This window comes from Dipodomys spectabilis, unplaced genomic scaffold (genome assembly GCF_019054845.1).
Source record: "Dipodomys spectabilis isolate Male_0828 unplaced genomic scaffold, ASM1905484v1 ptg000006l, whole genome shotgun sequence".
Taxonomy (NCBI): domain Eukaryota; kingdom Metazoa; phylum Chordata; class Mammalia; order Rodentia; family Heteromyidae; genus Dipodomys; species Dipodomys spectabilis.
In genome coordinates this window covers 10,370,982-10,380,821 of record NW_024870683.1, presented here as the reverse complement: position 1 = coordinate 10,380,821, position 9,840 = coordinate 10,370,982, and the positions used below count along the sequence as shown (strand labels likewise).

Sequence of the window (9,840 nt, the reverse complement as noted above, 5' to 3'; positions counted from 1 at the left end):
GTCATTAATTAGAGATAAGAGTCTCATGGACTTTACCACCCTGGGCTGGCTTTGAACCATGATCCTCAGATCTCAGTCTCCTGAGCATCTAGAATTACAGGCATGAGCCACTGGTGCCTAGCTTAGGACAGTTTTGAACTTGAATGATATTTGTTATTTCTGACAACAGACACCCACAGAACCAAGATTAGTTCATTCAGCAATGCAGTCCTCAGACTGTAGCTTTTTCACATTTTTCTGCTTTACCATCATCTATCGGGTGGTATATTCCCCCCAGGGTTTACCTACTGGGTCTCCATACTTCCAGGTATCACACTCAACATCCCAAAATAGAAAAGGGTCACTGTTCTTTTTTTCTTTTTTTTGCCAGTCCTGGGGCTTGAACTCAGGGCCTGACTGCTGTACCTGAGCTTCTTTTGCTCAAGGCTAGCACTCTATCACTTGAGCCACAGTGCCACATTCAGCTTTTTCTGAGTAGTTTGTTGGAAATAAGAGTCTCATAGACTTTTCTGCTGGGGCTGGCTTCAAACCATGTTCCTCTGATCTCAGCTTCCTGAGTAGCTAGGATTATAGACATGAGCCACTGGTGCCTAGTTTCACTGTTCTTTTTCTGTCTCTTTTTAAGAACAAAGACACTTTTTTTTCCAGGAGCCCCAAGTAGTCTTTCCTGGACATCTCATTGGTCTAGAAGGTACACCTGTCCATTTCTAAATAAGCCATTGACAACAGTGGCAGGATTATTACCACATCTATCTGAGACAAGTCAAGATTTAATCCCCAAAGGAGTCAAACTTCCTCTAAAACATATGACCAACTGAAGCCTAAACAAAACTGAAGTCCTGCATCTAGCAGTGTTCAGCAGTCCTCTTCTTGAGCATACCAGAGAGAGGATGAACTGTCCTCTATTGGCCCTTCCGTGCCACACATTCCCCCCCCCCCCCCAGTTGTATTGTCAAAAGCCCTGTGCACAATTCCCATGGGAGGACATGCGCTTTTCTTCATGAGCTCCAGGAAGAGAACATGAGGACCATCGCACTTCATCTGAGATTTGACCATGGTATGAATTTGTAATGAAAAATTGAAAGAAAAGGGAAATTTCTGTGAACGCTTCTATTAAATGCAAGTTAAAAAAAAAATAGCATGAGCAATGGATATTGACCAAAATGAACTAAGCAACTCGATGGCAGCGATGGGAGGGAGGGAATGACTGGGAAAGAGGGAACAGCTGATGCTATGCAAAACGAAAGAAATGTACATATCACCCAATGTGGAAGAAATAACTGTATCGTAAAGCTCATAGAACTCACAAATGTGATACACCATGATAGACAATTTGACACATGAAAGTTAGAATGTGTTTGTGACTTTAACTAAACATCACTATCCCACAATACTGTGAAATTTGGGAAATTATGTAATCAATCACAATCAAGAATTTGAAAAAAAACAGCACGAGCAACTTTCTCAGGGCTGTTCAGGTTGTACCATGTTCCCACCCTTGGTCCTCAAGTCTGTCTGTTTCCTAGCCTGAAGGGAGGATGAAATTCCAGCTAGGAGACATGCTGGCAACTGTGCCAGAAGCAGAGAGCCCAGATAGCTTGGCCTGACCCATGGGGCTCCCACTGGCTGAGGCTTTGGAGATGCGACACAGGGTCAGGCATGAAAAGATGGCAATGAGACACAGGGTGTTGGGAAAATAGAGAGTGGTGTGCTGGCTCAGGGAGACTGAGGGGACTGTGGGTCTCTGAGTGCCAGGTGAGGAACCACCTGAGACTGCCCATATAGATTGGCAGGGGGCTTGCTAGACTGGACTGGATCTGGCAGGATGAGCTGGGAGAGGGAGCAGGATGGATGGAGGCAGGAGACGAGAATGCAGATTGGTGCTTTGCTGAGTGCTAGGGATGATGGCAGAGGGGGGATATGCCCCATGAGGCTGTGATTCTCATACTTTGTTTCTGGGTTGCTGAGTGCCTCCAGACCTGCAGAATCATACCTGACTCTGAAAAAGTGCTCTAGGTTCCCAGATAGCCAGACAAGCCAGCCCTCTATACCAATCTGAAGTCTCCTTGATTTCAGCTTCCCAATCCCTGTCTCCGGAGGAGCTAATAGCTAATCCTTAGGTCTCCCAGACTTTGCCTCTCTGTGCTCAGTTAACCCTTCTGGGCTAAAGTAAAAACTGGGTGTGGGCTGGCTCAGGGATATGGGATGCTTCCCAGGAAGCAGACAGCATTCTAGGGTTAAGCAAGGGAGAGGCACTCCACTGCCAAGACCATATTGACCTCAGCCAGAGAGAAGGCAGAAGCATGGGGAGACCAAGCACTATTCCATGAAGGGCCTGTCTCCTCCTACCCCCACACTTACCTGTCCACCTCAGTGTTTAATTTTGTTCCAGGCTGGAGAAACACTAGTCACACTGATTTCCCTCTAGGCAGTACTGAGCTATTTAACTAACCAGTAGTTCCGTTTGCCCATCCATACAATAGGGGCCCTTACAGGGAAGTTCTCTTAAGTGGTACCCCATCCCTAACCTTGAATCCTCACCACTACCACCACCGCCCCTCAACCCCTACACACAATTGATAACCTCTTCTTCACAGCGCCTTTCATTATGATGATCATCACATTCAGTCTCTCTTGAGAAAGGCAGAGGTTCTATCAGCTGTGAGATTGTGGAAAAGTCACATGCCCCTTGTGGGCTCCATAGAATACACACATATAGCCATCCGGCTGATAATATTGAGAACTCACAGGAGCACTGAGATGTGAGTCCTGGCTGTCCCAGTGCTTACCGACATGATCCTGAGAAAGTCATCTGGGTCCCTGCTCATCCTTCATGATATATTCTCTTGTTGGCATTGGCTCTATCAGGGATGTTTTCCCAGTTACCCTGTCATGTCACCCACACACATGAATCAATACTTCCTGGGAACAGGATGAACCCCAGAGAGGTGGGTGTGTCTGAGGCAGAGGAGCTTCCATCCAGGGCCTTGGCTGTCTACAGGGTATCCCTTTGCTTACACTAGCCCAGAAATAGGGACCTTTCCCGCTGGCCATTATTCCTAAGAAGAAAGCTGTATTTATTTGCCTAAACCTCCAACTATCCCAGACTTGGGGCTCAAACTGAGAGGTTAGGGGTTGTTTATTCCTTATTTAAGTTTAGGGAGATATATTACAATTTAGGGATGATACAGAGACCAGAACCCAAGGTCCCTAAAATGCCTCAGATGGGAATCATGAACTATTCTGGCTCTGTCACTTGACCTTCAGGTTACTTTCAACTATTTTTTTTTTTCAAATAGATTCTCATTGAGTGTCATTGTCACAGTCAGCTGTCCAGCTGCAAACATGAGATGAGAAGCATTCTAAGGCCCAGGATTCTGAGACTTATATCACCCAAGGGATGAGATAATGCACTCCACCCTTCTAAGCACTTATCCTTCTCTTTATAGTAATATCCACTAGGTAGTGCTGTGGTGCTGGTTAGGTACGTGTGTGTGTGTGTGTGTGTGTGTGTGTGTGGTGTGTGTGTGTGTGTGTGTGTGTGTGTGTGTGTGTGTGTTGGTCCTGGGGCTTGAACTCAGGGCTTGGGCACTGACTTTGAGCTTTTGTGCTCAAGGCTAGTACTCTACCATTGGAGCCATAGCTCCACTTCTAACTTTTATGTGGTTAACTGGAGACAAGAGGCTCATGGACTTTTCTGCTTGGGCTGGCTTAGAATCTTGGTTACCAGATCACATCCTCCTGAGTAGCTAGTATTACATGCATGAGCTACTGGTACCTGGCTAAGAACAACGCATCTTGATCAGTGTCACCCCTTCCATCATTTACGCCCCCTCTTTCTCAACCCTACCCATCTCAAGTTATATGGTTCCATTTTCACATATGCACATTGAATATTAAGGCATTCACCCACTCTTCCTCTCTCTATTCATTTCCCCCCTGCCAAAAAATAACCACATTTCAGCTTCCCAGTGTTAATTTGTTAAGCTGTTCATTAGTTGTTCAGAGGAATTACACCTTTGGAATCCTCCCCTGATATACCATACTTCAATAAATTTGTTTATATGCATATGACTGTATATGTATTTGTGTGTGTGTGTGTGTGTGCGTGCGCATGCCCTGGGACTTGAGCTGGGCACTATCCCTGTATCCCTAAGCTTCTTTGCTCAAAGCTAGTGCTCTACCAATTGAGCCACAGCTCACAAACTTTCTACCACCTGAGCCAAGTTTTAAGGATTTTCCTGCCTGGGCTGGCTTTGAATGGCAGTGATCCTTAGATCTCAACCTCAGGGTACAGGCTACAGGTGCCTGCCTTAGCTTTTTTTTTTTTTTTTTTCTTAAAAAAATTGTTATTATAAAGGTGAGGTAAGATGTATTTTTTAAACAACGAACACAACCTGATTTTATAGTAAGAAAAAATATTTTAATAAGAAAAGATTTCCCACAGAATTCTTAAACATGATTATGAATGTTCCTGGTGAACCGCAAGCACACAGAAGTTGCATGTCCTGAGCGTTCGGCTAAACCATCCACAACATCATTTCAACAAGATTCTTAGTACTCCTGGAAAACGCACCGCCCCTCCATTGAAGGGGGGGGGGTCACCGCCATCAGGAGGAGGGTCACCGCCATGGGAAGGCTCACACCACTGCCAGTGACCCCACCTTCCGCCTCTGCAGCCCCCTCGAAGCCCCTGTGGTCCGGACGCGTCCCCGACAAGCGCCGCACGCCGCTGCGATCTTTCCCCTTTCTCCCTAATCGGTTGGTTTTCCCACTACAGGACCTGGGGCCAAGTTTACTTTTGTTGCTGGTTTCCTCAGCTTAATTGCAAAGCAAAGTTAATTTGAAAGAAAAGAAATGCCGCAGCTCTGGGGCGAATTCTAACGAGCCTAAGGCAATTAGGGAAGAACGCATCTAATTACCCCGAGCCCCGGGGCGCCTGCACACCGCGCTGGGGTGCGAGTCCTGCGGAGGGGCAAACTCTTGCTCCCAGCGCATACATGGGGGGCGGGGGAGGGGAGAAAAGATAAAAAAGAGACGCACCTTCAGTCTCGGAACCCCCAGGTCAGGGGTTGGGAGTCCCGCCCCGCGGGGTGCGCTTTCCTGGAGTCAGCTGTCCCGAGGCGCTGCGGCTGGTCCGGCGGGCTGCGCGGTCCGCGCGGGTCCCCCCGCGGTGGCGGAGCCCAATTTTTGCCAGGCGCCCATTCCCTCCCGCCCACCGGGTGGCCGCCAGCTCTCGACCGGGAGACCGAGAAAGGGTGTTGATCGGTCTCCGGCGCCTGGATCTCAACCTTCTTGGGTCTCCGGAAGAACACACTCAAGTCCTTCCGCAGCGTCTTCTCTCCTGGCCGGAGCCGTGGCACAACCGCGTCCAGAATCCCGAGCCCACGACGACTTGCGGGAGGAGGCGGGGGGGGGGGGGGGCGGAAACGTCATCCTTGGCTATCCCAGCTTGCCCCTTCCCGGGGATTTATCGCGAAGCTCCTGGTTTTGTGACGCTTAAAAAAAAAATCTCCTTTCCACCTAGGTCCAGTCTCTTTGTTGTCAACACTCATCTCCTTCCTTTTTCTCTTTCCCCTTAACCAAGTTACATATATGTATATGTATATATATATATATATATACATATACATATACATATATATGTCCTTGCTTTTCAGGGGGACCATCTGAGGTAGCAATCACAAATTCCCATTTTGTAAATGAGGACATTAGAAAAGAGACTGATTAGCTTAAGGTTAATGGTTGAAGGGTTGCAATGGTAATTAGCAGAGGAAAAACAAAACAAAAACAAAAGCCGGATTCCAGCAGTAACCGGACACAAGTAATGGCTTAAGGGGACTGGAAGACTGAATTTCCACTCCAGACAGCAAGGCATCTTGACCTAGAACCCTTGAATGTCATACCTTGAAGGTTCCACAGGAGAAAGAGGAAGGCCCAAGTCTTTTCCTAGGTTGCAGGACTGAGTCTGGACTCCGGATGCACCCGGGCAGGGTCACGACAGGTTCGGCTGGCATTTGTCTCCAACTGGTCTTTTACCATCATAAAAGCCATAAAGAAATATTTAATCTCGGATTGTCCAATATAGGCTACTAATGATCACTCCGCAGGTGTGAGCCCAAAAAAAAATCTAGTAAAATACACTACAAAACTTGAAGATATTGCATGAAAAAAAATCTATCTCAAAATTTTAATGTTGACATATGTTAAATTTTTTGATGTATTAGATTAAATACAATGTATGGTTAAAACTAATCTCATCTGTTACTTTTTACTTTACTAATGTGGTTGCTAGAATATTCAATTTTTACAATTATGATTTGTACTATGTACTTATTGGGTTGCAGAAATTTGGACAAATTCCAATTTGGACTGAACAGAGCTCACATGTAAAGAGGATATTGCAGTCTCCAATCATTAACAAACAAACCCTAATACGTCTACATTCCTTTTCACAGTTCCACTCTTTTCTAATAAAGTTAACTGTGCTAAAGAGGTTTTTTTTTTTTTTTTTTTAAATCAGAGGAAAGTTAGATTTTTCTGATTTTGGTGTGCCTACAGCCTAGAACAGCAAGATAATAAAAGTCCAGCTTTCTTCCCCTGAAGATCATTTCAGTGACTGTCCAATTTCATGTTTCTCTTTTTCCCCTTTCATTTCCCTTCCTGCTTTTTTCCCTTCCTTATTTCTAATTTCCATCCTTCCATCCTTCCTTCCTTCCTTCCTTCCTTCCTTCCTTCCTTCCTTCTTCCGTCCCTCTCTCCCTCCTCCCTCCCTTTCACATCTTGACGAAAAGAAAACATGAGCAATACACAAGTGTATTTCTATCTCCCTCAACGGAGAATCAGATTTATGACTGGGCAGTTATAGCTGTGAAATGACAAGCACACCTGCTCAAAACATTGATGCTAGAAACAAAACCTGGAACTTTAAGTTAGATGCCACGTAGTTCCCTGAAAGTGGTTAGGCTTTGGGTCGCCATTCAGAAGCCCTCGGTGGCCCACCGATGTTGCCAAACTTGCAGGGTGGCATCCAGGAGGCCGGTGAAAACAACAAGAGCGGGTAGAGGACTGTGTAGATCTCTGCGGTAGCCGATGGGGAGACCAAAAGTCCAACTGAGGCACAGTTCCCACTGCCAGCTGTTTTCTGAATCGAGGAAAACCAGTTTGGTTCATTCAACCAGGACAAAAATCTCCTATATGAAAACAATGGGGGGGGGTACTTCTTTTGCAACCGTGTTATTTTAGGAATAAAAAGGCTCTGTTGGAGCCTTTTAGTGTACGGTAAGGTAGCCACAGGCCCCAGGTAGAACACCCGATCACCCTGTCCTTTGGGACTTGGCCTAATCAGGAGTTCCACATGTCTATCCAAACTCTGCGCTAGCCTCTCCCGCCTCTTCCCATTTACAAAGCAAATCGGGTGTGTAAGCGGTGTGCCCAGGAGTCTGGGCCTCTCGGGTCCTCTTGGTCCCTTCCACGTGGGTCTCAATACGGTCCTCTCTTTAGGTCTTGGGGACATTTAGTTCGCGTGGACAGCGGAGGTATCTAAAAATCTGTGTGCCTTGGGTTCATATGGCTGACACGAACCGATCCACCCCTCCAGGATAGGCGGCGTGGCGGGCATGGTAGGTGCCAGCACCGCTCCCTCCTAGCTGCCCGCCAGGATTGTAACAGGGCCCTAACGCTCCGAACTGGCCAGGCGAAGTGCGCCCGTAGAAGTCCACGGCGGTCTCCACGCCGCCACTGCTGCCACCCGACGGGGGCGAAGCGGGTCCCGCCAGGCGGCCGGCCGCGGCGAACAGCGCACTGCCAGCGCCCTGTGGGAACGCGCCGTCGGGGCCCGCATAGGCGGCCGCATAGGCCGAGGGGTTGGCTGGCCGGGCCCCGGCGCAGCCGGCGGGCTGATAACCGGTGGTAGTGGCGGGGGCGCCCGCCGAGGCAAAGGCGCAGGAGCCGCCGGGCCCAGACGGTGCAGGGCCCAGCTCCGGGCTGAGCGGCCGCTCCGGAACCAACCCGAAGACCCGGCAAGGACCTGGCGACGCGGCGGGGTAGTAGACCGGAGGCGGCGCGGCGAGCGACGGCGGCGCGTAGCCCGCATAGACGGCACCCGGGTAGGGCGGCCGCGCGGTGGGCACCGCACCCGGGAAGATGGCTGCGGCAGCGGCGGCGGCGGCGGCGGCGGCGGCTGCCGCCGCGTCGTGCATGTAAGCCGGGTACGTGGAAAGATCCGAGCGCTTGAAGCGCTTTCGGCGGCGCAGGAAGCTGCCGCTCTCGAACATGTCCTCGGCGTTGGGATCCAGCGCCCAGTAGTTACCTTTGCCCGGGCGGCCGGCCTCGCGCGGGATCTTGAGGAAGCAATCGTTGAGCGTGAGGTTGTGGCGGATGCTGTTCTGCCACTTTTTGGGGTTGTCGCGGTAGAAGGGGAATCGTTCGGTGATGAACTTGTAGATGCCGCCCAGGGTGAGGCGGCGCTCGGGCGCGTGCGCGATGGCCATGGCGATGAGCGCGATGTAGCTGTAGGGCGGCTTCCCGCGCTGCAGGGGGCGCTTGCGCCGGCGCCCCCCGGCAGCCCGGCCCGACGCCTCCGCGGGGACCCCCGCCCCGGCCCCCGCGGCCTCGCTGCGCTCCTCCTTCACCGACGCCAGCGCCTCGGGCTGCGGCGGCGGCGGCGGCCCGCTCTCGGCCGTCATGGCGCGGCGGTCCCTACCGTCTCCCGGGCGTCTGTGCCCCTCCTGGTGGGCGTCGATCGTCGTGGGTAGAGGCGGGCCTGGGTTCGGGACCCGAGTTCCCGGCAGCGACTCCAGGCGCTGGGAGGAGCGCTTCGGGCTCGCACCCAGAGCACAGCTGCTTGAGCTGGGGCGCGCTGCGGGCTCCTAGCCCCGGGTCTCCCGGCGGGCGCACTAGGGACTCCGCGGTGTCCCGCACACCGACGGCTCAGCTCCTGTTCTGGAGATCGAGGCCAGCTAGCGGAGCTAGTGTCGGGATCGGGGCTAGGTTCCTTGGCTCCCGGGTACCAGGCGATCGAGGGGTCCGGAAGTGGTCCCAAGATGGGAAGGAGAGCAGCTGGTCCAGGGTCCTTGCTGGTCAGAGGATCACCGTCGAGGTCGTAGCCGCAGAAGAGGCTGCAAGAGAAGGTCTGAAACCAGAGCGGTCAGTGCGGCGGGCGCGGGACCCTTTGCCAGTGGGCCGCCCAGGCCCGGTCCCCGCGGCCGAAGCGTCCGGCCGTGCTGAGTGCAGGGAGGCGAGGCAGGGCAGCAGGGTCGGGGCGCGGGCCAGGCGGGGCGGCGGGCATCTGCTCTCCTCCTCAGCGGTAGACTCGGGGACCGCTGGCGTGGCGCTCCCCCGAACGCACCGGGGCCAGCTCCTCCCTCCGCCAGTTTCTCCTCCTTAAAGGCGCCAGGAAGCTTGGGGCGTAGCCGGTTCCCCGCCCGCCCCCCCCCCACTGCCCGCCCCCCAGGCGCACCTCCCCAGGTGCCTGCCGCTGCGGAGGCCAAGAGGAAGACCTGTAGACGCTGGGGAACCGTGGGGGCGCTTGGACATGTCGGGGGTGGGGAGCGTCCCCTCCTACAGGCCAACGGGGAGACTGAGGCTGGAAGTTTCCAAGAACCTGCTCCGGAGATCTCAGAGCGGGAATTTAGCGCCTCCGGATCTTGGCGATCGCGGGCGGATGGAGACTCCCGGGTGAAAAGAAGAGATCATCTGGCAGGTTTTTTTTTTTTTTTTCTGTCCAGAAGCTAGACCTACGGGCGCTTGTGCCAGAGTAGGAATAGAACAATTCCTAGTGACTGACTGATCTTTCAGGATGATTTCCAAGATCCTGGTCATCGCTGCTCGGCCCACTCT

The 9,840-nt window shown here is 51.8% G+C and overlaps 1 protein-coding gene across 1 annotated transcript; it reads right to left on the bottom strand.

Moving 5' to 3' along the window:
* Nucleotides 1-7,565: 7,565 nt before the first annotated feature.
* Nucleotides 7,566-8,687, bottom strand: Foxe1 (forkhead box E1). Its single transcript, XM_042698977.1, has one exon. The coding sequence runs from the start codon at nt 8,685-8,687 to the stop codon at nt 7,566-7,568; it is 1,122 nt and encodes a 373-aa protein (XP_042554911.1).
* Nucleotides 8,688-9,840: the final 1,153 nt, after the last annotated feature.